At 38.5% G+C, this 18,067-nt stretch overlaps 1 protein-coding gene across 8 annotated transcripts in view; it reads left to right on the forward strand.

The window, feature by feature from the left end:
- The window catches only part of ARMC8 (armadillo repeat containing 8), a 156,244-nt gene that overhangs the window by 99,813 nt on the left and 38,364 nt on the right, over positions 1–18,067 (forward strand). For all 8 annotated transcript variants that reach the window (XM_040357394.1, XM_040357400.1, XM_040357399.1 and 5 more), the window contains 3 exons: positions 5,854–5,936; positions 7,146–7,227; positions 7,984–8,070. In XM_040357394.1, coding sequence (XP_040213328.1) covers positions 5,854–5,936; positions 7,146–7,227; positions 7,984–8,070 — 252 coding nt within the window. The remainder of the gene's footprint in view (positions 1–5,853; positions 5,937–7,145; positions 7,228–7,983; positions 8,071–18,067) is intronic.

The following is an 18,067-nucleotide window of genomic DNA, read 5'->3' on the forward strand; positions in this document are numbered from 1 at the left end:
TATTCTGCTCACTCCTGAGCTGGACTATGGGATGTGTAGTGTGCTTAAACCAGTGCTCATGACCACAACTACCGTGCACTGCTCATTCCAAACCAAGGAAAAAATACTGTACTAAGATCCCAAGCAGTATTTAGAATCCTGCCCAATTTTCTTATGCTGGATTACAGAATACCTCTCCATCTTTTCATCCCCATAACATAGAGGTTGTTCTGTAGTAGAACAGGGTAACTTGGGATTTTGGATAACATTGCTTGTGATTTCAGTGTGGCAGTGTCCACAGATGGGGTTAATAGTGTACTTGATTTCTACCAGAATCAACAGGTACAGTCCTGTATTTTTTTACTAATTGCAACACTTTTTTTTAGGAGAAAAAGCATAGGGAAGTGCACATGTCTTGAGGAAATCTTACACATTTTTTTCCCCCAGACATACACTTTGAGATCATTAATTTTGTTTTCAAATACAGATGGTCACATTTCCCTTTTGGTGCTCTCATTGGAGAGCTATACTGGATGCTCAGAGGTCTTTTTAATTATCACAATTTTTTAATAGTATACTTAATATATTTTAATACAATTTCCTGATATTCATCTTCTGATGTATAAAGGCAGTGGGTGCCCCAATAATGCTTTCCCAGGTTTCCTTTTGGATGCCTCTTCAAGATTCCTTGTGTATATACCAGTGGAAAATGCTGCGGAAACTGCTTTTTGTTTTCCCAATTTCCTTTGTAGGCTTACTGGTGTTAAACCAACCTGTTGAGAAAAACCACATACATATTTTTTTTTATTTTATTATTTTTTGCTTGAAAATGGTTATAATTGCCTGTTTTAACATATAAATATACCTGTGCTTCTGTTATGCTGTTTACAAACTTGGTAAGCCAATACAATTTCTGTCAAATTATCTTGTGCTATATTGATTTCAAGACTTGATGGTTGACATATTTTCAAAATGATGATTGTACTGAGAGCTTTGTATGTTACCAGGTTCTCCATATAATAAGGTATGGTAAGAGTTTACCTGCATCATTTTATTGTGTGTTTTTTTTAGTGTAAATTGCAACTGCTTTTAAAGATTTATTTTTCGAAACCTGTAAAGAGAACTTTGTTGGTTAAATCTGTCTGCTGTATGTCCAAGGAAGTTTTTAATAAAGACCAATCGCACCTTGAAAAAAAATATTTGAATGCTTTTTGTGTGTTTCTATTTTGTTTATCGTAATTTTAACAGGGCAGTTATGGAAATGATGTATAAATAAGAGGTGGTATTGTATTGTCACCTGTTTTTTATTTCTCGGCATATGTTCACAGGATAAAAAACATTTTTAAGTTACAATGCAATTTTTTTTTATTTGTTTTGTGAAATCTTAATCAGTTTTTGACAAATATTTTTGGAAATGAGAACAGTGATGTCACCTTATTTTTAATATTAGAAGGAACAGAGGTACCTGAAACCTTAGATTTAAATTTTTATGTTGCGTCTGTTAGTGCTACCAAATTTGTAATTGACTGAACATCAAGCTAAACCTAAAACTCTGTGCTTTTCTAATACTAACACGCTTGTACTGATGTCAATTACATTTTCCTTTATTTCTGAATAAAGTACATAATGAACAATGCAGAGTAAATAAAATGGGTGATTCCATTGATTTAAGATCAGATTATTTCTAGTGTAAGCATAGGTAAATAGTTTGGTCTGTTATTTACAACCCTTTTTTCTACTGCAGTGTCACAGACATCAGGCTAAACATGCATTTTATTTATCAAAAAAATGCAACCCTGGAAATAACGGACTCCTAATAAAATGAATAAGGAAAGGCGTTGAGTTGTATAGCAAGATAATGCCCATAGCAAAAGAAAATTGTTGTAGCCAACACATCCACTTTTCTTTCCTACATTTGGCAATCTCTTTGGGTATCACCAAGCTTCAGAAATTCATAATAGAAGAATCTGCACACCAGATTGCTGCTGTTCAGTGTTTGCAATATTTTACCAAGAAAGGCAAACTAGGGTCCATGCATCGTAATGTTGTGTAAAGAAATTAATGGGTCAGCATTTACTGCTGGTTCCCTTAGGCCAGCCTTTTTTAACCAGCGTTCCTCTAGAGGTTCTGTAAAGCAATGAGCAACTTCTGCCTCTCAAATGAGAAACTGGTGACCCTAATAATCTTTTCAGCTATCTGGGGATTCTTCCCAATTACTACAAATGTAAGAAGCATTCTTCCTAGTAACAATCACACTATTGTACTGTGAGATGTAGATATAGTAATTATTAGCAGACATTCTCTGAGACTTAAAAGTTACTTCAAGGGTCCCTCTGTGTTTTAAAAAGGTTCATAAAAGGCTGCCTTAGACTCGGTTCACATTTATGCGATCCAAAAACGATTTGAATCGTATTCCGATTCGCATAACGTGAACCAGACCGGCTTTCAATGGAGCTGTTTCACACGTATGTGGGCTGGTTACGGTGCAAATTAAAGGATCCTGTGCACATTTTAGTCCAGTTCAGGTGTAATTTAAAGGATCGCTAAAGGAAAATATTTTTTTAGCTAAATAGCTTCCTTTACCTTACTGCAGTCCTGGTTTCATGTCGTCCTTGTTCGTTTTTGCTTTGAAGTAGCTGTAATTCTGCTCTGATCTCCACACTTCCTGCTTGTCTGGCTCCTCTCATGGCAGCTTTTCACTGTGGTCCAAGCTGTGTGTCTAAAACTCCTCAGAACCAATCAGATTCATTTTAAATACGAAACACTGCCCTGGATTTGTTTGTTTTTGTTCTGTGTCTTTCTCTACTTCACAGAAACATGAAACCAGTTTAAAAACGAAAGTGAAACCAGAGGCACCTTATATGATTTTTTTATCTAGTTGTAATCATTTTTAAAAGGAAACTTTTATGTCTCTATACCCTGTAAACAGTTATTTCAGCAAAAAAAAAAAAAATTCCTTTAGTGACCCTTTAAGTTTCAAATTTGCACCTGAACCAAAACTACACCGGACTCTGCACAGAAACCGTCCCTGCATATATGTGAACCCAACCTTAGAGAACCCTATGATGCTAATGGTACTGGTGCCAAAAACAATGATTGCTGCTCAAGTCATGTTTTTGCTTTTATACATCTTTTATTAAATTATCTTAAGGGTCAATGTATAAAGTAGTAGTATGACCTTTTTAAAATGGTTTAAACAAAACAAATCGCACATTTATAAAGGACAGGGATGTGCTTTACAAATGTACATGTCACTCGTATGACTTGAGAGCACTATTAAAGTTAAAAGCCAGCAGGAAAATCTGGTCATCTAGCCTGTTAAAGTTGGCTATTCCCTGCTGGATTACTCTAAGAAAACTCATTGACCTACCGTAGGCTCCACATTGCGGCCCGCGCACAATGCATGGGACAAAAAATACATACTGCCGTGTGAATGAACCTTGCAGTGTATAGTGGATAGCGATATCCCTTTTCTATTATAAATGGGGCGTTGGTTCTATAGTTTGTTTTGTAACTTGTGATTCCAAAATAGGAACTTGCATTCATATATACTCCTACTACTAATACGGCTACAATTACCTCAAGCATAAATACTCCTATTGATTTCAAGGGTTTGATATTTCATGTTACGTATGCTACTTTTGAACACCATTAGTTTTTTTTAGTTTTTTTTATTTATATCTTTATTTCAAAGGGTAGCTTTTTGCTTAATTGCTATAACCTATAATCTGGTGTTCAGCATTTCATGACAACATTAACAATAAAATACTGCATCTCAAATAGCTTTATAAACACATTTCTTGGTTATGCAGATTTAAAAGCCATTTGAATTGAGGGAAATGCATAAACTGCCTTTGCTGGTCTACTACAAATGTTGGTTTAGTAACTGTCATTTTGTTTCAAGGGCTGCATTCCGTTCTAATTCACTAATCTGAAATAGGCATGAAGAAACAAGTCACTGTAAAGTTAGAGTACATTATTGGCACATCTGTTCTTTGGCTTAGATCTAGGATATGCAAACAATTAACATGACAGTCAGCAAATGTGCATTTTTATCTGGAGAAGGGTTTTCTCATTTCAAGTTACCTTGATTATTTATATTTTCAGTAAGTATAATAGTACAGGATCAGTGAGCACTTGGGAGATGGAGCAGCTAGCACAAAAGGTGACCAAGCTAGTGAACGATGGAACTCAAAGTAGTATAACAAAGATAGAGGTTTATTTTCCCTTTAAATATCTATTTCATATCATGCACATAGTAATATTGTGATCATATATGATATCTTAATGATCCAAAAATCCACAGGGGGGAAAAAAAATACCAAATCAAAAGTCCTCTAAAGATGACACTTCGCAGTGTGACAATATAAATGTGTAAAGTGATTCCATTGCTTATTCACAATAAGGTGACTCCAGTGCTTTTCTTTCAGTAAATGTCCTGGTATTTGTCATTCGAGGGTTTTCCACTGTATGAATATGGAACTCTATGCTTTAAATGTGATATACTTTGGCATATACCCTTACTCGTCTTCCCATTGTGATGCTTGCCTTTCATTAGTTTCAGTTAAAGTGAACCTGTCAGCTATTTTAATCATTTTTAGGCTTGGTTCACACTTGTGTGTGGTTCAAGATTGCATGTGATTCGCACTGCAGTGCATATCACATGCAATGCATGTGCAATGCGATTTCAGCCATACAGATAGTATGGCTGAATTTGCGTCGCATTCGGACCAAACTCCCACAGGACCCTTTTTTTTGGTCCGCACCAGAATCGGATCGCATGGGTGTGAACACCCATGCGATCTGATTCATGTCTGAACTGTCAGTTTGCAGTGCAATATGCGAGCTGAAATTGGGTATTAACATTGTGTTGACACTTCCAGCAGTTCGCATATTGCAGTGTGAACCGCCTTGCAAGTTAGGTGTGATGCGGGAACCCGCAGTGGATTTGCAGAGTTCCTGCATCGCACAAGTGGGAACCAAGCCTTAAGGACACATGTAATTGTTGCAAGAAACTATGTTATTACCTTTTTATTATCCAGCTAGCCCCCCCTTCTGTGTTTTCAGTGCCCATTATCATCTACCTTTCATACTGATGTCCATTAAGAGCACCCTTTCTGGCCACTGTTGGTACTCCCAAAGACAGGGATATGGTAAGTGCACAGGATATAGTCCTAAAATCAGGAAAGGCACATGCCTAGTAACACATTGAAAACAGAATTATAGAGGTACCCTATGGTGCCTCCTTTTAGGCAAAGCATTTACATGTTTAAAATGGCTGATGGTTTAGCTTTAATGTAAATGGCAAGACATCTGAGACTACAACCCTCATTTCTGTAATGACATCATATATTTTTGTACTTTACGTGGAATTCTGTTTTAAATTAACCACTAACCCTGAACAGTCCATAGTGATATGTAGAAATACTTAATATTTCTGGCCAGAGCAGTGTGCAGCATAGCCGTGTATCTACTCGGACACCGCTAACATTGCTTGTAAATTTGTCTATCTGTCCTACATAATAAAAAAATACAACTTATGGACACTTCTCTAATTCAAATTTTTTTTAAGGTTATATTTATGTTTTTAAGGGTTTATCTGCCCAGGATAAATGTTTGAATGGAAAAACCTTATTACTGAATAAAGATGTAGATTGGTGCACTGGTAAAGTCTACTGCTATAGGCGGCAACAGAAGCCAAATATACCCAATTCTTTTGCATAGTTTTTCATGGACTTGTGTTAAAATGTTTGAAAATACAAATAAAGGTTACCAGTGTGAATGTGCTCTCATGTTTAGTATTGTTAATACGAATAAGGGAGGCAGGCATGGTGTCCTTGATGTTATTTATGCTGCATTAACATCTCTCTCCAGATCATAGAGGCTGAACATATGATGGACCGGATTGTGAATGGCTTATCTGAGACTAGTGTCAAGGTGCGGTTAGCTGCTGTCAGGTACGACATTCTAGTCAATTGATTTCTTTTTCCTTTTATACTGCCTACCTTTCTGCATCCAGTTTAAAGCGCACCTGTCCCTCGCTGCATAGGTGGAAGGTTTTCCAGTAAGCCAATATATTCCATTATTTAATTTATTCGTCTAATCCGTATACAAAAAAGGTTGGGGAGATGGACACAAATCTGAATTTTTACTGTGTATTGATGCCGTTGCTTATTTAGTATAATAGGCAAAGGCTGTGCTTGCCATATACATTTTTTTTTTTTTTTTTTTTTTTTTTTTTTTTAAACAATTGTTACTTGGTACCCAGGATTTTAAATAAAAAGAGATGCCACATTGGTAATTTGGACACCTTGAACAATTTCAGAATTTATACAGTAGATTGGTAGTTGGAGGTATATAGTTTGCAGGAAAGAAAACACCCAGACAACTAGATGAAGCATTTAGTCACAAACTATGAAAATAGACATATAGCATTTACAATTATTCACAATAAATCCAGTAGTGCCCTGTGTCTGAACAGAGCATAGTGGACATGCCCGTGGCATGCCAATCCCAATTTTGCACTTATTGGTGGATCATCAATTCAGTGGCCACATACTGATTAGGAGATATATGGGTTTAAGTTGCAAGTACTGTATGGTTAACCTAAATCATTGTTTTATTTGTTCTGTTACTTAGTATGTGCATTTAGTGTGCAAATTATGCTTTTCCATGTCTCAAAGAAACACTTTGTGAGGGAATCCTTTATTTTATTTTTTTTGGGTGTTTCTTAAACTACATGTATTTAAAATGGTTGGTTGATTAGGATTTGGTGGAGAATGAGGGGTGGTATAAAAGCTTGGGTTTTAGAACTTTCCTTTACCCTTTTTTTGTTTTGTGAGCTATGTAGCTTATTTCCCTGTACTGATGATGACAGATGAAAGCAATGTTGTATAGCCATTAATTCGTAAGTGGCCTTTTACCTATCGGGATTGTATCATTGATCATGCAGGGATTGAGTAGGGCCTTCTTCCCTAATATGTAAAAGACATTTCATGGTATGTGTGCAAGTTGGCACCACACATTTTTTATATAATGGCTACTTGACCCATCTGGGTGCAAGAGAATCGTACGGTTCCGTTTATAAAATGTGGGATCTCTGTTATAAAGAAATTCACTCTACTGATTTGCATATTGCTGGTATCTAATTGCCTTTTTCTCCTTAGATGTTTACACAGTTTGTCCAGATCAGTCCAACAACTCAGGACCAGTTTTCAGGACCATGCTGTGTGGAAACCCTTAATGAAAGTAATTCAATTCTGTACTTACCTTTTTCATAGAAAGTCGCTTCTTCAAAATCGAAAACATACAGGGACTATCAACAATTTAGTTTTCTTGTTAGAAGTCTGTGCATGCATATTTTTCATGTAAAAAGCAAATGTGAATATTTTATTATAGTTTTGTTGTATGTGTAGATATTTCTATGATTAGAGCTAAATTGTAATCTCTGGGGCCACAGAATCTGAGAGATTTTCAGTAATGTTGAAGACATTTCACCAGTCATCTGAGTGGCTTGGAGTTGTCTGTTAATGCCAAAGGCGTATAGAAAATCATCAAGGTAATGAAGGCATTCAAATGACTACCAAACAAGTCTAATTGAATGTCACTGACTACTGCTAGTGATACTTTGACCTAAATTAATGACGAGAATTACGCAGAGGAGTCAGACTTTCCAACTCCTCAGTGAAACAGGCCTGGACTTTGCCTTCCTGAAAACACAAATTCTCTGAGGAATCTATTAGGTTTACAAATTCACTTAATTTTACCCTCTATTTCCTGTTATTTCTGTCGGTTTTCTACTTGGAAATACCTGATGAAACCATTATTATTATTATTATTATTATTATTATTATTATTATTATTATTACCATGGTTATAAGACATTTACATCTTTTAGAAATAGTTTTTGAAAATCATACAAGTTGACATATGTAGTTGCATTTTAATGTCTTTAGGGTCTGTTTCATACATGTAACAGTAAACTTTTTTTTTTTTTCCCGACAGGTTTTACAGAATGCCCCAGATGACATATTGGTGGTAGCTTCATCAACCTTATGTAATCTTCTCCTCGAGTTTTCCCCTAGTAAAGAGGTAAGTGTAACTAAGGCCCAGTACAATGTAGCGGGGGTCGGCAACCCATTGATTGCTGGTATGCAAATGGCAGATTGTGTCCCCGCTGTGCTGACCATTCATCAGAAGTTCTTCCCCTAATGTGCAGAAGTAGTACAGGGAAGCTGTGGCAAGAATTACTATCTGTTTGACTGTGCTGGTTCCCTAGATCCTCCCCTCGTGTCCACCTCAAGCAGCAGGGACCAGCTCGCAAGAACAGGTAGCTACATCTTACCATTGCTTTCCTGTCCCACTAAATATGGGGTAAGCGCCGGGCAGCTGGGCCACAACTAGGTTCCGCCCAAGTGGGCAGCCACTTGGGGCAGAATGCAAACCCTGCCCTTTAATTGAGCCTTTTTCAGAATATCTCCTTAAATCGGTAGTAAACTTTAGACTTTAAAGAAAATTCCCTGCAAGGCAACGGCATAATGTGTATCGCATACTAGCACATCATGAAATACTGGCCTTAGAACGAAGCCCTCCAGCGGTGCGCTGTCACCAGAGACAGGGCATCTATCTTTCTCTGGTCTTCTTTCCAGGTTTGCTGACTCTGGTCCTGTGACTGACGTGTGCACGTGAGTCACAGTTTACGTCACAGAGCTCTGAAGGGGCCACATGGGCATGCGGTCCATTCAGAGCGCATTCTCCAGTGACGTCACTGACTCCATCCAGTGTGAATATCTCCTAAACACCACAAGTTTAGGAGATATTCACTGTAAATACAGGTAAGCCTTATTATAGGCTTACCTGTAGGTACAAGTTCAAAAGAGGAGTTTACTACCTTCAAGAAGAGCTGCACTCTTTGATCTCTTCCATGTTTGTGAGGTAGATCTCCTTTGCACGATTGCCTACGCCTGAAATATATTAAACATGCTTGAAATATTTCATCTGCTCATGTTGGTCACATCGTTTTAGGTACAAATTTGTCAAAATTGGATGCATGTGCTTAAAATACTCTATTATGCTCATGTCTAAAATCTTCATACATCAGACAGCTCTATGTAGCATTCTGATACAAAACTGTGTATCTAGCTGTTAAAGTGTATATAAACCCAATTCATGAATTTTGAGCTGGGCACTTCTATCTGAAGTGTTTTATCTCTCCTCAGAGTCCCGTAGCTGTCTCTGGCTCCATACACATGTTCTCCAAGACAGGAGATAGAAGTGTGTGTCAGGGGAGATGAAGACAGAAGATATAGATGTAAAACTTATGTAGGGAGATTTGTTTCATCCCTATGTATCATCTGAGGCTGTTCTCTTCACTGGGTATAGGGAGGGTTTACATCCACTCTAAGTTTGTTTTCACTTACTGCTGCATAATTCAGAAGATTTACCAATGGGTTATAATATAAGCGCCTTTAAAATAATCAATCTAATGCAGTCAAATTTGTTTCGTATAAAAAAATATATATAGTTTTGCTTACCCTAAAATAGAGATAAATGTGAAGGTGCTGCTACAATAGCCCAAATACTCGGCTCATAACGTGGACATTTAATGTGACATATACACATTCTGAAACAATAATATGAGTTCATATAGTTCTATATCAAAAGAAAACCACAATGATATAGTGAAAAAATAATTGTATATATCCAAAAATGTAAGTCCAAAGTATGCTTAATAGTGAAGATTGTGTGGACACAGGACACAGTGCTTCACCTGGTGCTCTCTTCACACAAAATCAACGCCTCTTGCCAGATAGGTTGGATCTCAGATTATAGAGCTCTCACAAAGGCCAACTGACAGGGATAATCCACTCCTCTGAGGGTATTTTTCTTCAGCAAGAAGATGATACAGCTATGAAGGTTTTTTTCACGGTATGGACCATTATGCTATGGATAATCTCCAACATGGGAAGCAATGGAGGAAACAGGATGGAGATGGAGAAGGTAGCGAAGGCAGTGCCAGATTTATAAGGGGATGAAAGAAGAAATTGCCCGTTCCTCCTGCCAGGGAGGCCCAGACTCTCTTACAATTTTCAATAGTGTGCTAGTTGTGGAAATTGTCTGGTTTGCAGCCTTTGCCAAGCTTCGGGCATGTCTCACTCCATCTCTATAGGCAGTTTTATTAAATGCTGAAGGGCTTGCTGATGCCGTTTCAGGTGTTAATGTTTTCGCTTAGAATATATTTGAACATGATGTTCACCAGTTGTTCGGGAGAAAGGTTGTTTAGCAAATTGGCACTGATAAAGAATTATCTGAAAACCACGATGACCCATGAAAGATTAAGTGCTCTGTGTCTGCTGGCTGTCAAGAGCATTGTCCTCACGATGATCCAGTTTTGATGAGTTAAAGATTTTGCAGATGCTCAGTGCAGGCAGAAAGACTTTGTAAATATTGTAGTGTGTGTTTGATTCAGAACTGTGATGTATGACTTGCCAGTTCCAATTACCTGTGTAACATGTATTCTTGCAGTCAATTACAATTTAAAAAAAAAATCCAACTGTGTTTTTCAGGACCAAACTATATAGGCATTGGTTAGTGTTTGGCTGAAGCCATTTATTATCAATCAACTGTGTTTTTTACTCTTTTTAAGTCATAATGGCAACAGAAACTACCCAAATGACCCTGATTAAAAGTTTACATACCCTGGTGATTTTGGCCTGATAACATGCACACAAGTTGACACAAAGGGGTTTGAATGGCTATTGAAAGGTAACCATCCTCCCCTGTGATCTGTTTGCTTGCAATTCGTGTGTGTGTGTGTGTGTGTGTGTGTGTGTGTGTGTATAAAAGGTCAATGAGTTCTGGACTCCTGACAGACCCTTGCATCTTTCATCCAGTGCTGCACTGATGTTTCTGGATTCTGAGTCATGGGGAAAGCAAAATAATTATCAAAGGATCTGCGGGAAAAGGTAGTTGAACTGTATAAAACAGGAAAGGGATATAAAAAGATATCCAAGTAATTGAGAATGACAATCTGCAGTGTTCAAACTCTAATCAAGAAGTGGAAAATGAGGGGTTCTGTTGAAACCAAACCACAGTCAGGTAGACCAACTAAAAATTCAGCCACAACTGCCAGGAAAATTGTTCGGGATGCAAAGAAAAACCCACAAATAACTTCCTGTGAAATACAGGACTCTCTGATAACATGTCGTGTGGCTGTTTCAAGATGCACAATAAGGAGGCACTTGAAGAAAGATGGGCTGCATGGTCGAGTCACCAGACGCAAAAAACATTACTACACAAATGCCACAAAGTATCCCGCTTACAACACGCCAAACAGTACAGAGACAAGCCTCAAACCTTCTGGCACACAGTTATTTGGAGCAATGAGACCACAATTGAGCTTTTTGGCCACAACCATAAACACTACATTAGGAGAGGAGTCAACAAGGCCTATGATGAAAGGTACATCATTCCTACTGTGAAATATATAGGTGGATCGCTGATGTTTTGGGGATGTGTGAGCTATAAAAGGCACCGGAAATTTGGTACAAATTGTTTGCAAGATGAATGCAGTATGTTATCAAAATATACTGGAGGAACATTTGCATTCATCAGCCAGGAAGCTGCACATGGGACATACTTGGACATTCCAACATGACAATAATCCAAAACACAAGGCCAAGTCAACCTGTCATTGGCTACAGCAAAATAAATTTGAAGGTTCTGGAGTGGCCATCTCAGTCTCCTGATCTCAATATCGTTGAGCCACTCTGGAGATCTCAAACGTGCAGTTCATGCAAGACACCCCAAGAATTTACAGGAACTGGAGGCTTTTTGGGCAGCTTTACCATCTGAGAAGATAAAGAGCCTCATCCACAAACACCACAAAAGACTTCAAGCTGTCATTGATGTTAAAGGGGGCAGAGAACTGGGGTATGTAAACTTTTTGATTAGGGTCATTTGGGTAATTTCTGTTGTGATTAGGATTTAAAAAGAGTAAACACAGTTGGTTGATAATAAATGGCATCAGCCAAACACTAACCACGAGTGTAAGAAAGAGAGGTTTTTGTGTTATCATTCATATTCTCTGAAATATGGCCAAGAAATCATAATACATTTGGCATAGCTACATCAGTATCCCCAGCAAAGCAGCTTCATTATTATCTTATTAAAGAAGATGAGAATGTGCGCTGCATTTCGTCATTTCATCAATTGCCACGTCACGAGAGTGAATTCTAGATTACGAACAGTAGTTTACAAGACCAAACTCTTCTCGGTCGTTCCTTGATTCCAAGCATGCGTGTTTGTACTTTCGACTTTTGTGTGACGATTTCTGTACTGACCATCCGAAAATCAGATGTTGAGTTCACATCAGACAAAATTTTTATAGCCTGCAACTCCAGCTTTTGTTTGACTTGGTCAATTCGGCTCTTGAAAGCACCATACTAACGATCCGAAAATCCGCAGACCGCTCATCTCACAAATTTCCCTTTCTGATTTTCGCATCGTGTGTACGAGGCCTTAGTCATCAAAAGCAGCAGTACAGCATAGTCAAGAACACTACTATGGACGCATTCCAAGCCTTCATATTGGGCTACAAAACTTTCTGAAAGCAAAGGACCCGGGGGGAAAAAATGGTGGTTGTTGCAATTTTTTTATATCACATGATATTTGCACAACTTTTCAGAAAAAATACACTGATTCAATTTAATGCACACAAACACAATATACCGTATCTCAAAAAAGGTGAGTACACCCCTCACATTTTTGTAAATATTTTATTATATCTTTTCATGTGACGACACTGAAGAAATGACACTTTGCTACAATGTAAAGTAGTCAGTGTAAAGCTTGTATAACAGTTTAAATTTTATGTCTAAACTGCTGGCAACAAAAGTGAGTACACCCCTAAGTGAAAATGTCCAAATTGGGCACAATTGGCCTTTTTCCCTCCCTCGGTGTCATGTGACTTGGTGTTAAAAGGTCTCAGGTGTGAATAGGGAGCAGGTGTGTTAAATTTGGTGTTATCGCTCTCTTTCTCATACTGGTCACTGGAACATGGCTCCTCATGGCAAAGGACTCTGAGGATCTGAACTGAAAATAATTGTTGCTCTACATAAAGATGGACTGGGCTATAAGAAGATTGCTAAGACTCTGAAACTGAGCTGCTGCATGATGGCCAAGACCATACAGTGTTTTAAAAGGACAGGTTTCACTTAGAACAGGCCAAAGGAGTTGAGTGCACATGCTCAGTGTCATATCCAGAAGTTGTCCTTGGGAAATAGAGGTATGAGTGCTGCCAGCATTGCTGCAGAGGTTGAAGTGGTGGGGGGGTCAGTCTGTCAGTGCTCAGACCATACGCAGCACACTGCATCAAATTGGTCGTCCCTGTTCTAAAGATGCTGCACAAGAAAGCCCACAAACAGTTTGCTGAAGACAAGCTGACTAAGGACATGGATTACTGGAACCATGTCCTGTGGTTCAGATGGTGTGAAAGCAACCAGGTGAGAAGTACAAAGACGAGTGTTTCTTGCCTACAGTCAAGCATGGTTGTGGGAGTGTCATGGTCTGGGGCGTCATGAGTGCTGCCGGCACTGGGGAGCTACATTTCATTGAGGGAACCATGAATGCCATCGTGTACTGTGACATACTGAATCAGAGCATGATCTCCTCCCTCCGTAGACTGGCCCACAGGGCAGTATTCAAACATAACGACCCCATATACACCTCCAAGACAACCATTGCCTTGCTAAAGAAGCTGAGTGTAAAGGTGATGGACTGGCCATGCATGTCTCCACACCTAAACCCTATTGAGCATCTGTGGGGCATCCTCAAACGAAAGGTGGAGGCGTGCAAGGTCTCTAACATCCACCAGCTTTGTGATGTTGTCATGGAGGAGTGGAAGAGGATTCCAGGGGCAACTTGTGAAGCTCTGGTGAACTCCATGCCCAAGAGGGTTAAGGCAGTGTTGGAAAAAAATGGTGGCCACACAAAATATTTACACTTTGGGCCCAATATTGGCATTTTCACTTAGGGGTGTTGCCAGCGTTTTAAACATTAATGGCTGTGTGTTGAGATATTTTGAGGGGACAGCAAATGTACACTGTTATACAAGCTCTACACTCACTACTTTACATTGTAGAAACATGTCATTTGTTCAGTGTTGTCACATGAAAAGATATAATAAATTATTTACAAAAATGTGAGGGTGCACTCACTTTTGTGAGATACTGTAATACTAATTGTTTGGTAAAATATAGAAGTTAGGGGTAAATGGATACCTAAAAGTTCACACTTTAAAATGGTGTCTGTGGAATGGTGACAAACTACATTGCTTAAAAATCTCCATAGGTGCTTTTAAAAGCCTTTACAGGTTACCAGTGTAGACATAAACAGGAGGTGCGGTGCTAAAAAAATTCTCTTACTCCGACGTTCATGGCAATACCTTACGTGTGGTACAATCACTGTTTAAAGGGATGAGGCACTTTTAAAATATTGTGTTTTATTTAAAAAAATAAAATAATTTACACTGTCGATTTATTTTTTATATTAACTATATTGCAAGGGATGAACAACATCTCTTGTGATAGCATGGGCAGCAATGGGTACTTATCAAGGGTGCAATGCTTTCCAGTATCCTGCAGGAAAAATAATTACGCTTTTTTTTTTTTTTTTTTCTGCAAAAAAAGACTCCCATTAGATCAATTGGTGCTGCCTGGGCTTTTCAACATCAGGAATCCGTTTCTGAAACTTATAGGGCTGCCACCTGGTCTTCTGCTTCGTCAAGTTTCAACAGGTGGATGTTCAGGCCTCATCTGAGGCCAGCTTCCATTGTAAGGTTCTCTAGGGGCCTCTGAGCTTTTTAGCCCCTTCTGTTAACCTGTTGTTCACGTGGGCCTGTTCGTGTTTGCTGTTATGTTGCCTACCTTCCAGTTGGATTGTTTTTGGATGTGCCAAAGTACCCGTATACTGCTGTGTCCCTTAATGCAGGGCTTGACAAATTTGCTTGGAATCTAGGAGCCAGCTAAAAAAGTTAGGAGCCAGGAACGCGCCCCGTCCAGCTGAGCTTGCGCACCGAAGCGAACGCATACGTGAGTAGCGCCCGCATAAGAAAGCAAACCACATATGTGAGGTATCGCCACGATTTGTAGAGCGAGAGCAATAATTCTAGCCCTAGACCTTCTCTGTAACTCAAAACATGCAACCTGTAGAATTTTTTTAAACATCGCCTATGGCGATTTTAAAGGGTAAAAGTTTTTGTTTCCTTATTCCACAAGTGGATGCAATTTTGGGTATCAATTTACTCGGCGTAACATTATCTTTCACAATATAAAAAAAAATTGGGCTAACTTTACTGTTGTCTTATTTTTTAATTTAAAAAATATTATTTTTCCCAAAAAAGTGCGCTTGTAAGACCGCTGCGCAAATACGGTATGACAAAGTATTGCAACGATCGCCATATTATTCTCTAGGGTGTTGGAATAAAAAATATAATTATTTATATATATATATATATATAATATAATGTTTGGGGGTTCTAATCAGAGGAAAGGAGACGGCAGTGAAAACAGACAGGCAAATTTACAAGACACAAATCCTACTATAAAAGCCACAAGTCCTTTAGGAGGAACCCAGCAGCTCATCTACTATAGGGTACCTGCAGAAAGCCACTGGAGTGGGCAGATACAAGACCAGTCAAGCACAAGGAGAGCAGCAGTGACTGTTTTTTGTTGCAGGAAGCTTTTGCACAGAGGCAAAGATTTACAATGGACTATTGCACAGATCTTGGAAAATAAACAAAGGATATCGATATTCAATTTTGAATACATGTCTTTTGTCTTTAGACCGTATTTGCTTAGACTGGCGTTCAGCTTTGTGATACAAATAGCAATAAGGGAGACCAGTTTGTCTCATTTCACACTGCCTGAGACCTACCTTACACTTTTCGCGATGGCAGCGACCACACTACCCATGTAGCAATGACCATCTTTTTTTTCAGAGCTCTCTAGTCATAAATACCATATTATTTAGCTTAACTTCTGTTTTAAATTGTTTTTATTGAATTTTTTACAATTAAAAATCTTGCATACTTTACAAATCATTCATAAAAATACAATCACAAAATACAGTCACAAAATACACAACTACATAGATACATATAGGTACATAAATGGATCCGTCCTCTAATATGCATTTGAAAAAGGAATCTATGCCGCAGCATGTGCCCTTAATTCTCCTGGGCCTAGTGCAAAATAAATTCCTGATATCTTAAATGGGAAAAGATCATATCAGATAAAGTGAAAAAGATCAGAAAAAAAAAACACTGAGGTAGAGTAATAATATGTGAAATTGGAAAAATGCAGCCATATAAGATGGCAAACACATTTGAATGTGTTGACCAATACATTGTTCACTAATGAAATAGCAAGTAATAGATAAAAAGTTACCGTGCTCAAAATTGGTAAAAAAAATAATAAATCAAACAATCAAAAATAATGAAAAACCTGGATAAAGTGTACGAGAATATATAATGACCTGATACCATAATCAAGTAATAATGATTCACAAATGCAATGGTGAAAAAAGATTAAGGCAGAGTCCCAAGAATGAAAATTGAGAAACTGGAGCGCAGTCCCAAATAATCATATGAAGGGTTAGCTGGTAGATTCTCATGCAGGCGTAAAAACAAGATCTCAAAGTCGTAAAGGGAGATCCCCCTCCAAGTTGCTATACACCCGAGTGACTATATATTCTCCTTACCGACTCGATTGACCACCAATGCTGCCAATCCCCAGACGACGCCCTATCGTGACGAAACACATAGGGTGAGGCCTGTGACACTGACATCACGTTTTCCTCTTCGGAGGTCGATGGTTATGCACGCAGCAAGCAGAGGAAGCTTGAGGAGACAACCACTATCTGATCTATTATGGTACACTGCGCATAAAGAATTTTATCCTGTAAGTGCATTTCACTTAAGTTTATTAAATCATATACTTAAATATTACACTGAGAGTCCATTTTCTTTTATGTTTTCGAATGACACCGATCTAGCAGCTCCAGGTATCCTTACAAGTTTTTGGGAGACTGAATTCCCTGTGTTTGAGACCGCCTTGGTGGTCAATTGAGTCGGTAAGGAAGAATATATACTCACTTGGATGTACAGCAACTTGGGATCTCTCTTTACGACTTTTCCTTGATATCTTGTTTTTAAACCTGCATGAGAATCTACCAGCTAACCCTTCATCATATAATTATTCATTTGGAACTGTGCTCCAGTTTCTGAACTTTCATTCTTGGGACTCTGTCTTTTTTTCACCATTGCATTTGTGAATCATCATTACTTCTATATGATGTCAGGTTATTATATATTCTAGTACACTTTATACAGGTTTTTGATTGTACATTTATTTTTATTTTTACTAATTTTGAGCATGGCTATTAATCGATTACTTGATATTTCATTAGTGCACGTATTGGTCAACACATTCAAATGTGTTTGCCATCTTATATGACTGTTTTTTTCCACTTTCACGTATTGGAACTCAAATAAATTCCTCAGCTTAGACCGATACGTATTCTTCTACATATTTTTGGTAAAAAAAATGCAATAAGCGTTTATTGATTGGTTTGCGCAAAAGTTATAGCGTTTTTTTTTTTTACTAGTAATGGTGGCGATCTGTGACCGTGACATTGCGACGGACATATCGGACACGTTTTTGGGACCATTCACATTTATACAGCGATTAGTGCTATAAAACTGCACTGATTACTGTGTAAATGTGACTGGCATGGAAGGGGTTAACACCAGGGTGCGATCAAGTGGTAAATATGTTCCCTAGTGAGTGATTCTGACTGTAGGGGGAGGGGACTCACAAGGGGAGGAGACCGATGTGTATTCCTCTGTACTGGGAACACACATCGATCTCCTCTCCTCTGACAGGACATGGATCTGTTTGTTTACACACAGATCCATATGCCTGCCATGATTGCGGGCAATCGTGGGTGCCCGGCGGACATCACGGCCGCTGGGCACGCACACAGGGTCCCGAGCGATGCGCCCCCCTAGCTGCCTGGGAAGCTCAGGATG

The sequence above is a fragment of the Rana temporaria genome, chromosome 6, assembly GCF_905171775.1.
Source record: "Rana temporaria chromosome 6, aRanTem1.1, whole genome shotgun sequence".
Classification (NCBI taxonomy): Eukaryota; Metazoa; Chordata; class Amphibia; order Anura; family Ranidae; genus Rana; species Rana temporaria.